The sequence below is a fragment of the Hemiscyllium ocellatum genome, chromosome 12 (genome assembly GCF_020745735.1).
Source record: "Hemiscyllium ocellatum isolate sHemOce1 chromosome 12, sHemOce1.pat.X.cur, whole genome shotgun sequence".
NCBI lineage: Eukaryota > Metazoa > Chordata > Chondrichthyes > Orectolobiformes > Hemiscylliidae > Hemiscyllium > Hemiscyllium ocellatum.
In genome coordinates, this window is record NC_083412.1 from 27357696 (window position 1) to 27372700 (window position 15005).

A 15005-nucleotide genomic window follows, 5' to 3' on the forward strand; every position below is an offset into this window, starting at 1 on the left:
AGAATTGAATGCCAGGCCCTTGTACCTTTGCAACTTGTGATGTTTGGCCTTCCCAAGTATTTCATCTTGGAGAACAGATTTATATTAAACGTGACAGTGTCGCCCAACCAGTACCATTGAATATAATAAAATCAACTAGGGTCCGGGACTTCTTTCGCTATTCAGTGAACCTTCCTAAAAAAGTGCTAAATGAGACAAGGAGAAAGCCAAGCTCCCACAATGAAAGGGCCAGCTCACTGTCAATTTACCATTTGCATATTTGAGAGAAAGAGAGATAGAGACAGAGAGCATGTGTGACTGTGTGTCGGGCTTGGGGAACACATGGAGGTGGCTACATTGTGGACTGATCTGCCAGCCTCAGAAAGAGACAAACAGTGGCACTGAGGCAATATAGGTGAAAAGACATGTCGCCTAACATACCAAATCAGCAGACCTCAATGAAGTGAAGAGTCCACTTCATTTTGACTCATTGTTCCCCAGCTTTTGATATACCCTTGTGGAATTCTTTTCAGCTAGTTACATTCCATAGCGGACAGAAATGGTTAAATATAAATTCTAGCTACCAACATGGATTGAAGTGATTGAGTCAATCAACTTCAGTTCTATTCAACTGCCAAAGATTAAATTGGCTACATTGGGCTGTTCCTATATTAGTTTCCCTTTCACCTCCTAGTCCTTTGTCTAATTAAATGCTACACATCACAGAAGGAGTGAAAAGAACAAAATGCAGGAGCTAGTTATTAAAGCATGTACTAATCACCTTTCCTTTGAGTGCCAGCCAGTATCCACATCCCGCAGTCCCTACAATGCATTAGAACTCAGGTAGTCATCTTGCTAAGGCCACTTTAAGATTTTAAGTGCTCCTGGAATGGAACTTTAGGAGATCTACTTAGTCAAGAGGTTTGCATGGCTTGACGTAATGTACGTGGCTTCAAAGAACTATCAACACATTCTCTGATTGCAACTGAGTCACTAAAATCAAAGAAACAGTTTGTGGTTTGAATCCTGGAGATTGGAATGTGATAACTGATCATTGCAACCCTATGAATAGCAAGAGGGGAGGAAATCTGACTATCTATAGCTACCACATCCGAGTAGACATTATTCATGTACAAACTTCCACATCAGTTGCTACTAGACTATTCCCACCATATGGGCATGAAAGGTGAATCAAATGACTTCCACGCTGATATTCCTTCGCTGGCAGTATTTTATGATGGTTGACCAGGAATGGGAAGCTGCTCAGTTTTGCCTTTCCCAAGGCAAGGAGGCCAAATTTAAAGCCCTTACCATCACCACAATTAAACTCAGACCAGGGATTAAGTCGGACATCTCCCTGGTTTATAGGGGTTATCTTTTCACAGGATAAACTCACTAGTCAATTGGAATGTCAGATCAATGCGCTCTTAGATGTCTGCAACATGTACATAATGGGGCACATTCACTCAAAACAGACTCTGCTGCGTTTCAGAGATCGACATCCAACTCAATCAAAAGGTTCACACACAACAGACCTCACTGTCACTTAAGCTATTTTTATGCCACAGACCATTACAGATCATATTTCTTTGACACAGTTGATCTAAATGGAACACAGCTCCTTAGTGTTATGGCCACACCTCATGTGGTCATTATTAAATTACCCAGCTAACTCATGCAGTGAGATTTTCCTTTGTATTAGAAGTAACAGGAAGTGAAGCCGCTTACAGCAATTGTAAGAGGTAATTACGAGAAATGCTCTTCTGCAACAAGGTATCCAAAATAAATTAAAGAAACACTTTATATTACAATGCCACCTAATCTGTGGTGTTTTTATACAAATTCTACAGTCACAGTTAATATTGGCACAAAAGATCTAGTCAGTACTGTAGGTCTCATTTCAGTCCGCTTGCCTTGACTTCCATTATCTCCAAATCATGAAATACCATCTGCATTCATGCAAAAGTCAGAAAGGGAGGGTTAACTTATACCAGAACAATATTTTTGAGGAACTGAAATCAATTCTGTCTTGCTATATATTTATTTATGGTGACCCCCTTCAGCTTATTAAAGAGTTGCCCCATCAGAGACTGGTCCTATCAAGCTTACCACCAAAACAAATGCAAAAGGAGCCAAGAAGTACCTACAACCACTTGCTGAACAGCCAACTTCAAATGTACTGGAAGGACCAACATTTCAACTCCCCCTCCCACTCTGCCGAGGACATGGAGGTCCTGGGCCTCCTTCACCGCCGCTCCCTCACCACCAGACGCCTGGAGGAAGAACGCCTCATCTTCCGCCTCGGAACACTTCAACCCCAGGGCATCAATGTGGACTTCAACAGCTTCCTCATTTCCCCTTCCCCCACCTCATCCTAGTTTCAAAACTTCCAGCTCAGCACTGTCCCCATGACTTGTCCAACCTGCCTATCTCCTTTTCCACCTATCCACTCCACCCTCTCCTCCCTGACCCATCACCTTCCTCTCCTCCCCCACTCACCCTTTGTACTCTATGCTACTCTCTCTCCACCCCACCCTCCTCAAGCTTATCTCTCCATGCTTCCAGCTCACTGCCTTTATTCCTGATGAAGGGCTTTTGCCCGAAACGTCGATTTCGCTGCTCGTTGGATACTGCCTGAACTGTTGTGCTCTTCCAGCACCACAAATCCAGAATCTGGTTTCCAGCATCTGCAGTCATTGCTTTTACCTAGTGTGACTTCAGAGGCAGGCAGGTGGATAAGGAGAAAGAGTTTGGATTTTTTTTGACTAAAGGTCAAGGGTCATGTTACACACTTAAACAAGATGAACTCTTACTCTAGTATCTCCAATGTGTCTGTACCCTGAAGCCCTTCTTGGATGTGACTTCAATTAAGTTCCTTTGTTAATATTCATCCATAAACCACAGAAGAACCCATGTATCTCCCATGTTACTATGGCAAGGCCCCCTGTTAAGGCAGCTTTATGGCCATATTTGTATTTTTTGTGATATTGCTATGGGCTTAGCTGTACAAGTCAGATACCTGTAGTTTGATGGTGGTGCTGATATTTTATAATTAAATCTTTTAAAATAAGAAGTAGCTAGAAAGACAGACTGTTGGCTTGGCTGATCTCTGTTCCAAACACAAAAGGTATCATTTGGCCAGTGTGTGGAACTCAGAATCTGTTTCAAACCAAATGTTATTTCGAACGCATCTGCAAAATGAATAGTGTGATTTGGAGGCTGATTCCAGAGGACACTGGAATCAACTTGACATCTTTAAACCACTTAACTAGCATTTCCTACAAAACCAACTAATAGGCTAGCATGAATACAACTCTCGCTCCAAGGCATCTTGATAGTTCAGGGTAAAAGTATCAGTTTCTAAACCGTACAGAAAAGGAAGGCCTCAGCTTCAATCTTGTATTGATGCCACATTTGGTATTAGCATCATGGAGGAGGGAAGGAAAAAAGTCACCATGGTTTATGCTCATGCAGGCTATCCCACAGTCCACAGTCAAATTGTTGTATCCAACACCCCCACAGGGGTAGAACATGCAGAGTATATTCTGTACTCTTTGGTGGGGTCAGGCCCCAAAATATTCTCACTACCTGTTGTTAGCTGCAGGCCCCAGGCTGCCAACACTATCATGGATAAAGTGGTGCTTTAAAAATATATTTAATTTTAAAATAGTCTTACCATATTCTGTGGGGAAATCTCGAACCTGCATTCCCACCAAACCCCGTTAGAGAGACCACATTTTAACAGATATAAAAAAATTGATTTCAGTCAGTCAGTAATGGAGGCAAATGATTACTTAATTAATGTATTGTATCTAATTTAGTATTGTTACTTTGCTCTACTATGAGATTTTGCAGTGTACCCACACAGGCAGACGCATACACTTCACACAACCCCTCTTACATCAGACTAGCTGTTCCATTACCAATTTAAACTACTATGAATAACTTAGTCTGGACTGCAGGTTCTACACATAATTACTCTTCTGTGCTCAACCACAATCAAATCTCCAGGTTTTAACTTTACAACTGAATGAAGCACAGACCTTGTGATCATACAAGGCTGGGAAATCCTGGTCTCAAAGTAGTTGCTGTCAGATGTGCAGCTCCCACCCATAGAAGTGCAGCAAAGGAAATTGTTGCTGGGGCATTGAAAAGTGTGACAGGATGACAAGTGCCTCCATGAACATTTGGGAAGGAGGTTAAACAAAGTGTCGCTGTGTTCTGGATAAGATGATGGCCTCTTGATGGCAAATTATGCTGGTGTCATTTATTTTCACTGCATTATCTTTAAATTTTTACAAAAATCCATTCATGGTGAAGTAGACCAATGCTCCAAAGCTAATCTAACTGTACTAATCAACAAATGATACCAAGGTAAAATTCAACATTTTCTAGAGACCCTAACCTCAGACTAACCAAACACTGGTCACCCGTATATGTAAGAGGAATGGGGAGGGTGTGGCACTCATTAACAGAAGGTAAAATTGTAATGGTACCACTCATAACTGTTAAAGCAGTACATGGAGTTCAGATGGTACTATATTAAAAGGGAATTCATGATTATACACAGAGATAACACACAGGCACAGCTTCATACCAGCCTTTTCATTGTAACACCATTCAAAGATCACATTCTTAAATCCATTCATAAAACATCATTAAGAAAGCTTTCCTTCCTCCTATTTTTTTAATGCTTGGTCTTTACAATACTCAGAATCTCAACTCTTCATTAAAAAAAGCCATCAAAAGTTATTTACTCTTCCCATGAAACATCCACATCCTGATTTCCAATGAAAGCAATGGCATTCTAATTTAGCTAATAATTTCTGAACAGTCGACTTTTGACTGCCCCTTGCAGGCAAACACAGCCATTGAAAATAACTGATGCTATAATTACAAAGCATAAATCTCCAGATGTTAACTTCCCAGTGAAAGATTTAGTTGCCTGCCAGTATTTCCCAGCCCAGTTAACATATACCACAACTAAATTATTTATGACCAGTTATTAACTGCAAACTGTAACTTGGAAATCAATCTTTTGATTTCACTTAGATCTCTCACGCTACTTATGGGAAGCGAAGACTACTGATTTGTGCAAATGGTTGATGTTGCCCACCTGTAGAACTGTTGACCTTATCCTTTAGACAGTGCCTATTTTATAAGGCTATGAATGGTCATTAAAAAGATTCAAAACCACTTCAACTCAAGTCTGTGCTATTCTACCTCACTCCAGCTGTTCAAGTCATTATGAATTCTAGATCCTGATCATGAAGAATTCAGCAGCAATTTCCAGATATAAAGCATGCGCTTCATTCCTTCAGTTGCTTGCATCTGCACATTCCGTATGTCTGAGATGTGGTCACGGAATGTTTTCAGACTGAGCCTCAGGTAACTGGGGAAAAAGACAACCTTCAATCTTAGACCTAGTATTTCAGTGATTATATCACCCAGGTAGCAATAAAGAATGTTTTTGGAACATGCTAGAAGCGTGTGACCACCAAGCCACCAGCATGTTTCAACTCATTCAGTTCACTTAACTCAAAGCAACATGAGACAGGATCTCCCTTCTTTGTGGGTTCCTATCTGATCATTTTGCTCCCTGGCTTTCTGTCTGCAATCCAACATCTATAGGCCACTCTCTCAGAAGGTTATGACTTGTGTGTGTGACCTAAGGCAATGAAAATCTACAGATTAGTCTATATCTGAGGAAGGATGGAAGGTATCCAATTTACTTTCTGTGACCAAGATCCATACTTCTCCATTTGCTTGTTGGATGGCTCCCCAGGAATAATCGAGACATTATTCCCTTCCTAATACAGGGTATTGAGTGAATTGTGGTGCCCTACCAGTATCCACACTGATATTAGATAATTCAACACAGACATGGGTTTGTTCTCAAGACCTTCTGGATTGTGTGATTTAATGTGTTTCAGAAAGTAGCTTCACTACAAAAATTACTGCACTCTTTCTTGAACCTATTTTTAATGTAAAAGGAGTAACTTACCCTAATCCCTAAGGTAACCTTGGTAAATCACTCACTTAGCGCTGAAGAGATAAAATGCAGAATTATATATTCTTATTCATTCAAGGTAGTTGCACAATAAGTGACAGAAGTAATTTCATTACTTCACTGGGTCCACTGTTACTACGCAATAGCTCGGCAGGGTTGGGGGTGTGATGTCATTTTCTGGCACCGTATTGCAGGACCGTTACCACACTACACCTGGTTTGTATAGAGCAAGGACTGAGATGAACTGAAAAGAGTTGAAGTGATTAATGAATTCAAGATGCGTGCAAGGAAAAACTGCAGCTGTCAGTTTTAAATTCAGGGACCATCTGAAAAAATGGTATTTAATAAACAGAAGCATGTTTCTGTGCTTGCTTAGACATATTTCAGGATGCTCCAGAAGGTTTAGTCTGCTCAGCACAACTACTGCTGGTTATTAAACCAAACTCCCAGCCTTTGCAAAGCTCCACCGATTCACTGATGTGCACCATCAGCCTTCCACTCATTTCAATGGGATCTGAGATTAGATTAGATTCCCTACAGTGTGGGAACAGGCCCTTCAGCCAAACCAGTCCACACCGACCCTCCGGAGAGTAACCCACCCAGATCCATTTCCCTCTGACTCATGCACCTAACAATTTAGCATTGCCAGATCACCTGGCCTGCACATCTTTGGACTGTGGGAGGAAACTAGAGCACTCAGAGGAAACCGTGCAGACACAGGGAGAATGTGCAAACTCCTCAAAGACAGTTGCCCAAGATTAGAATCGAACCTTGGACCCTGGTGCTGTGAGGCAGCAGTGCTAACCACTGAGCCACCGTGCCACCCTATGATGCAACATCCAGGGCTTTGCCAATATGTTGCCAACACCAGCCTCCAGCTTACTCCAGAATTCACAAGTTTGTCTGTTTTGAAATACTGGCACTAGGCATTGGTTGCCTTGAAAAGTCTTATTCTTTCTGAGACACTCATCTAGTCCCAGAATGACTTACTTGCATTTGGTTTGACTGGTTCTGAGCTGGCTGCTAAGTCCAATGACGTCCAGTCTGCAGACTGTGCCACATGTCGATGGAGGGTCAGGTGTGCTCTCTAGGACACTGACAGTGCTCTGCATGTTCCTAATGGAGACTTTTACTATTTTCCCCAGTGCTTTATGGATGCACCTGCACTATTTCTGTTGTCCTCCTGAGAGTCTCCTGCCACAACAGAATTCTGAGTTGCTTTGGCAGTCTGCACTCAGGTATGTGAAAAAGTTGTCTTACCAAGTGGAGCTGGGTTATGCTCAGCAGCTTGGCCTGGAAAGGGAATTCAGCAGTTACATGGTCTCTCTTGCCACTAGTTTTGGAGGTTTTGCAAAGGCACAGCTTGGGACATACCACCAGTGTATTAAGGTACATGCTGTCGATTGTCTGAACGTCGATGCAGCAATGAGGAGATCACTGCTGCTTAGTAAACCATGGCCTTACTGTCAGATTGGGCCAAAGGCTGAGCTGGTATAATGGAAACAACAATGAATTTCATCCTTTATGTCTGCCTTCATCAAATCCATAAAATGGCTGATCTTAGCCAATGGATAGAGATGCTGTGCTTATTGAAGGACTTCAGTATCCTGGGTGTTTAGTGGAAAACTAATTTCTCAAATGCACGGTGGTGGAAAACGACCCGACACTCAGGTGTGGTACAATGGTACTGTCCCTATCTCTGAGCTAGAAGGCTTGGATTCAGCTCCCAGCGGTTGCAGGGGTGTGCACTAGTATCTCTGAACAGATGGATTGGAAACCATTTGGAAATGAGCGCAGGCATCACCCACCCCCGGAGCTGACTGAATGATTGTGTCGGCCCGGCATGTCAAATACCTCACTGAAGCCCAGTCTGGGCGGGCGGGCGGGTAATTGGGCTCGGGATTGATTTGCTGAAATCACTCCATGTGGGCTCAAGCAATCGGAGGCCAGTCCTGATATTCCCCTACAGTGTGGGAGGTACCTTGGAAAGTTCATGTCGGGTTGAAAGAGGCTGGAATTACTGGCGGCAGGCAATATAAGGAAATTCAGATGTGGTCCCTTTAACCCCTGATTGGTTCCAGTCAACCCCGAGACGGGCTCCGGTGACTGCTCGGTGGTAACTCTCAGAGTGCCGAGAGTTAAAACCCCGTTGGGATTCCTCTGGGTGCCCGGGGTTAGGCTGCCTCCAGATGCTGGGGGCTGGCTATCTGCTCGGATGCGGCGCTATAGGCTTCACTTCTTAGTGAACCTTACTCCGCGACCTGCTAACTCGTTCAGCCAGCGCAACCTGCCGAGAGCATTCACACACTTGGAAACTCCAGGTTATCTCCTCTCTCTCTCTCTCTCTGCCCGATTCCGCCATTAGACAGAGCCGAGGCAAAGCGGTGGGGTTTGACACAGCGCCTCTGCATCGAGCCGCTGTACCCATCCATTCCACAAGTTGGATGTCAGGTTTCACTGTGAGTGAGTGAGTGAGAGATACATAGCCTGGAGGAAGTTAAGAATAGGCACACAGCGAGCAGTGGGGAACTGTGAGACTGGAGTGAGCAGGGGGGATACAATGATATCTCTGCAAGTCCACCCTCTCATTGCTCAGCCTTCTATCAAATTAAAACAGCAGCGTTTTAGAGGAGGCACGAACGATACTGAACAAGCTGCAGATAAAGCATCACAGCCCTAAGTGGTCTTTGTTTTTCTTGATTATAACCACGAACACGCAGTCTTAATGAAACAGTTTGATTGGGAAATGTGTTTTCATTTTGGAAACAAGATTCCACCTAGCAGTGTGCTGCCGGTGCATGTTTGCTCTCTCTCTCTCTCCCCGTGTTTTCCAAGTGGGATCTCAGCGGTTGCTGGTTAACGCTGGCCTGTCGGTTCCAGCGCTTTTCGAACCCACTCTGAGAAACGGTCCTTTCCTCAAACCTTCTCCCCAGCCCGGGAAACACTTCGGCTTCCCAGCCCGGGCTCCGGTCCACAGGCTCCCTCCCCGGAAGGTGAGGGAGACTGAGAGCGGAGAAGAGGCAGAAGTTACAGGCTGGGGGAAACCGAGAGATAGCGGGAGCTGAGGAAGGAGCGCGAATTCCGAATACAGGGAAGTGTAGCTCCTGCAACCGGGAGGGTGGGAGAATCTGTGAACACACATGAAATCCTGGCTGCACTGAACATTTCAGTAAACTCCGGTCTAAAATCTTCGATACGAGGTGTACAGGGATCAACTCCAGTGAGTGGGAAAGAGATTTAAACCACTACCCCCGTGTGCGCGTTCAGGGTTGGAGAAAGGGGAACATCCAAAAATTAAAAAGAGGGTTTTTTTTCCCCCTTCTCTTTGGAACATCATCAAATCGCAAGCACAGGGTTCGCCACAGAGTGACCCCCACCACCAACCCCCCCCAAAAAACCCACGATGGTCCCCAAATCAACACCCATCGAAAGAGAACAACCAGCTGCGAAAGCGAACACACAGCACCCGGACACGGCAACTGAAGATAAGCTGAAAACTACTACAGCGGACCTGAGTAAACAACAGGCAAAAAAAAGGGCAAACGAGAGCCTAATCTTTAATGATAAGGGATGACAAGGCAGTCAATTTTCAGGTCACAACTCCCAAGACACTGCAGACTGGGGTACATCATTGACCCAGCGGGGCCTGTCTATCTTGCTGTCTCTCACACACACACACATGCACTGCACTCAGTTGTCCCTGAGCAGGAGGTGAGGAGGGGTAGGGGGGTGAATTTGCAACAGAATGCTGCACTTACGCACTGTTTGCTGCCTGGGCTCCAGGGTTTTCACGGCGGCGCCGATCTCGCTGATCTTCCTCTGGACGGTGCAGAGGCGGCGGTGGGCGGCGAGCACCTCGTCCTCGATCTCCTGGAAGAGCCCCGCGGCGTGCCTGGCCAGCTCCGAGAGCTGCCGGAGGCTCCGGCCCAGCGTGTGGTTACAGACGCCGGGCAGCTCTTCGAAGAGCCGGCTGTCCCCGGAGGGCGGCCGGCAGAGCCCGAGCGGCTCGCAGATGCGCTTCGGGAAAGGCATCCTGGCCGCGCCGCGCCCGCAGCGTCAGAGTTGCGCCGGGCTGAGCCGGAGCACGGGCAGAAAGTTTGCCGGCTGTGTTCCCGCAGCGTCCCCCTGGCCCGCAGCCCCTCTCACGCCGGAGAGCTCCTGAGCATCGTGCCCCCGGCCCGTCCCCAGTCGGCGGCGACCCTTCTCCGAGAGCAGCCCACCCTCTGTCCGCCTTGGCGATCATCAGTTGCCTTTTGGTGCCTCTGTGTTTTCTCTCTCTCTCTTTCCCCCCTTTTGCGAAAGGAGAGGTTTTAAATGTTGCGCCGAACACCTGGAGCTGGATCGCCCGGATCGGGAGCCGGCTTTTATTTTCCCCTTGCTCCTTTCCTCCCCCCCCCCCCCCCCCCCGGCCTGTCCTGGGAGGTTAGTGCAACACACACACACAAGAGGGGGTCCAATGGGTGTGCAATGCATCACTGTGGGAGCTTGCTGTACGCAAATACACTGTGCCCCTTCCGACAGTCCAACAGCGGCTGCACCGCTCGGAGACCATGCGTTGGCTGGCGAAGAGCGTGAGGATGCTACTATCTTCATCCAGATGTGGAGGCGCCGGTGTTGGACTGGGGTGGACAAAGTTAAAAATCACACCATACCTGGCTATAGTCCGACAAGTTTATTTGGAAGCACTAGCTTTCGGAGCGCTGCCCCTTCATCAGGTGATCATCAAGGTGATGAAGAGCAGTGCTCCGAAAGCTAGTGCTTCCAAATAAACTTGTCGAACTATCACCTGGTGTTTGATTTTTAACTATATAACTCCTTCATTGATTACACTGTACTGGTTTCTCCTCTCCCATGTCAGATGTCAGATCCCATATATTCAGACTTTCCATACTCACATCAGGAAGGGGGTTGGCCGTTCCACTCCTCTAGGTGTAGCACCATGCCATTAGGTAACAGCTGCGTTGTGGTACCCCTCCCCATTTCACTCTTTTCTGACCTGGGCTCCGTACAACTTGCTTCTTTGAGACAAAGGTGATCATGTTTTAAAAATTGCTTTTTGGACTCAGCTACTAACTGTACACACAGTCATGTACTTACCCAGACCCTTCGGTCCAAGTTGTCCATGCTGACCAGATATCCTAAATTAATCTAGTCACATTTGCCAGCAGTTGGCCCATATCCCTCTAAACCCTTCCCATACATAAAAACCATCCAAGTGCCTTTTAAATGTTGTAATTGTACCAACCTCCACCACATCCTCTGGCAGCTCATTGCATACACGCACACCCCTCTGCGTAAAAATGTTACCCCTTAGGTCCCTTTTAAGTCTTTCCCCTCTCACCCTAAACCTATGCCCTCAGGTTCTGGACCCCCCCCCCCCCCCAACCCCAAGCAAAATACCTTGTTTATTTATCCTATCCATGCCCCTCATGATTTTATAAACCTCTATAAGGTCACTCCTCAGCCTCTAATGCCCCAGGGAAAACAGCCCCAGCATTTTCAGTCTCTCCCTGTAGGTCAAACCCTCCAACCCTGGCAACATCCTTGTAATCTTTTCTGAATCCTTTCAAGTTTCACAACATCCTTCCTATAGGAGGGAGACAGAATTGCACACAGTATTCCAAAAGTTGCATAACCAATGTCCTGTACAACTGCAATTCCTTATTCATAAAATTATAAGATGTAGGAACAGAATTAGGATATTCAACTCATTGAATCTGCACCACCATTCAATGAGATTTTAGCTGATCTGAAAGTCCTCTACTCTTCTTCCCTGCCTCACCCCACCCCCATCAACCTGATGCTATTACTGACTAAAAGTCTATCTCATCCTTGAGTTACTGACTCAGCCTCAATAGCCATCCACAGTAAAGAATTCTACTGATTCACTACCTCAGAGAAGAAATTCCTCACATCTCTGTCTTAAATGTGCAATCCTTCATTGTGAGATTACACCCTCTGGTCCTGGATTCTGTCACAAGGGAAAACAAGCTTGCCACATATACCCTGCCAAGTCCCCTAAACATCTTGCATGTTTCAATATAGTCACCTGACATTCTACTAAATTCCATTGAGTACAGGCCCAATCTACTTAACCTCTCCTCAGAATACAGTCCCTTCATACCCAACATCAGCCTAGTGAAACTTCTCTGGACTGCCTGCAATGCCAGTACATTGTCCATTTGATAAAGGGCCCAAAACATTCACAGTATCTTGTAGTCTGACTAGTGCTTGGTTTTAGCAAAACCCCCAATGCCTTTATACTCAATTCCCTTTGAAATTCCCTTTGCTACTTGTTTTTCACTATTTGGAATTTATTCTAATTTATCTTCATTGGATGACCATGCCCTTGCACACGTTGAACTTGATTTGCCATTGTTTTGCCTATTCACTGAATTGGCAAAGCAATGGAACATTTCTCTCCATACCTTTGCAATTTCCAGCACCCACCTGCACTATTTATAGTCTCTCGTACCAAAGCATTATCTCACATTCTGTTCCAATTAAATGGGTATAAAGTCGGTGTCTCTAACAGGTCTCTTGTCATATGCCTCCATTCAATGTATCTACATTTTGTTCTCACTTTCCATCCCTGCATTACTTCTTTCATTGTCAAAATCTCAGAACCCATTGTTCACATTCAAGGCAGTCCCCTCTCCTTATCTCCCTGTTCTATTCCTTTGGTCTGCTACCATACTACAAAACACAATAGACTAATTTAATAAACTAAAACAACGGTAATATTTTAATAACCTTCAAAAATGTATAAATTGATTTGCAGATAACTTTATTGATAATCCTCCTTTTCTTCAATCTGAAAAATCATTTGGATAGGTGGATAAAGCTAAAACCAAGTTCCTTCCTGGGCAAGGGTTGGAGCAACAGTTTCAGTCAACTTTGTTTTACTCTGAAGATCCTCCTTCCAGCCCCGAATGTGCTATCTCACACTGAGCATGTGATTGTGGGTTATCAAACATTATTTGGTACCTGGCTCAATGGTTATCCTTCAGCTTGCAGTAGACCGTAAATATCTATAGAAACTTGAAGAATCGCCAATGAACCAAAACACCAAAGGATATTTGTTATCCTCAGAAGGAGTGTTATAGAAGAGACACATCGTGCTTCAGTCCATGATTCAACATCTGTGAAGAGATTTTTGAATATTAACTGAAGGTCATTTGTGCCTCCCCACACTGGCCCAGATAAAATCTTACAACCAGTGATTAAAACTTGGCATTTTCCTGTTCTGCATTTACAAACTGAGCCAATGATGAGAGTTTGCTTTTTACTAAATTAAAAAATAAGTTATTCTTATTATAAAAACAATGCTTTTTCTCTGTGGATGCATTTAATATTCTACTAAGAAACGAAAAGTCAAGCAAGTTGAATAACTTAAATAGAGCCTAGCATCCTTGCAAGACAAGGTTCCTCACGGTTGACTGGTTAGCAAGGTTAGCTTTCATAGAATACAGGGAGAACTAGCTATTTGGTTACAAAACTAATTCAAAGGTGGTGGGTTGCCTTTCAGACTGGAGGCCTGTGACCAGAAGCATGCCACAAGGATTGGTGTTGGGTCGACTGCTTTTGGTCATTTACATAAATGATTTGGATGTGAATATAGGAGGTATGGTTTGCAGATTACACCAAAATTGGAGCCTTAGTGGACAACGAAGGAGGTTATTTCAGATTACAGTGGGATCTTGATCAGATGGGCCAATGGTCCGAAAAGTAGCAGATTGAGTTAAATTTACATAAATATGATGTGCTGCCTGTTAGAAAGGCAAATCAGGGCAGGACTTATACACTAATGGTAAGGTCTTGGGGAGCATTGCTGAACAAAGAGACCTTGGTTCATAGCTCCTTGAAAGTGGAGATGCAGGTAGATAGGATAGTGAAGAAGGCGTTTGGTAGTCTTGCCTTTATTGGTCAGTGCATTGAGTGTAGGAATGGGGAGGTCGTGTTGAGGCTGTGCAGGATATTGATTAGGCCACTTTTGGTGTAGTGCAGTCAGTTCTGTTCTCCTTGCTATAGCAAGGTTGTTGTGAAACTTGAAAGAGTTCAGAAAAGATTTACAAGGATTTTGCCAGAGTTGAAGAAATTTGAAATATAGGGAGATGCTGAATAGGCTGTCGCTGTTTTCCCTGGAGCATCGGAGGCTGAAGAGTGCCCTTGTAGAACTTTATAAAATCATGAGGGGCATGGATAAGGTAAATAGCAAAGATCTTTTCCCAGAGGGAAAACTAGCGGGCACAGGTTTAAGGTGAGAGGACAAAGATTTAAAAGGGACCTGAGGGGCAACTCTTTCACACAGAAGGTGGTGCATGTATGGAATGAGCTGCCAGAGGAAGTGGTATAAGCTGGTACAATTACAGCATTTAAAAGACATTTGGAAGGGTGCATGAATAGAAAGAGTTGGAGCCAAGGGTCTGTTTCCATGCTGTACATTTCGATGACTGAATGCTGCAGACACTGAACAGACCAGGCGGCATCTATGAAGAGAACACCTTTCATCAGAACTCAAGTTCTTTCCTCAGCTGCTACCTGTATTCCAGGAGCAAAGACAGAAATTGCTGGAGAAGCTCAGCAGGTCCGGCAGTATCTGTGGAGAGAGAGAAAGCAGAGTCCAGACACCCTCCTTCAGACTTTATTTCCAGGGATCTTTGCTTTGGTTCAGTAACCCTCACACAGTTTCAATGAGGTTTTGCTCTTTTCACGTTATGCTGTGATTTATGTGCAATATGTGCCTTTAAACTGCCAGCATCATTCTTGAAGACAGAGTTCCATCACACTGTAATCAAACAAGAAAACAGCATCACTAACCATTGGAGATTATTACCTGCTTAACGTTTTCCAAGCCCCTAGTTTATCAGTTTAAGGGTAAAATAATGAGCAATGGTTTATCGTGAAAAATTTGCTGCTGAGCATAACCACAGTCTACAGGTGTGTTCAGGATTATTGTCCATTTGGCAAAAACAAAAGGTTTGCAGCCTGAAAATAACTGCTTTTAAATTTGCTG

The 15005-nt window shown here is 44.6% G+C and overlaps 1 protein-coding gene across 1 annotated transcript in view; it reads right to left on the minus strand.

Moving 5' to 3' along the window:
- nhsb (Nance-Horan syndrome b (congenital cataracts and dental anomalies)) overlaps window positions 1–10021 on the minus strand; it is a 397274-nt gene extending 387253 nt beyond the window's left edge. Inside the window, exon 1 of the mRNA XM_060832952.1 lies at window positions 9748–10021. Coding sequence (XP_060688935.1) covers window positions 9748–10021 — 274 coding nt within the window. The remainder of the gene's footprint in view (window positions 1–9747) is intronic.
- Window positions 10022–15005: the final 4984 nt, after the last annotated feature.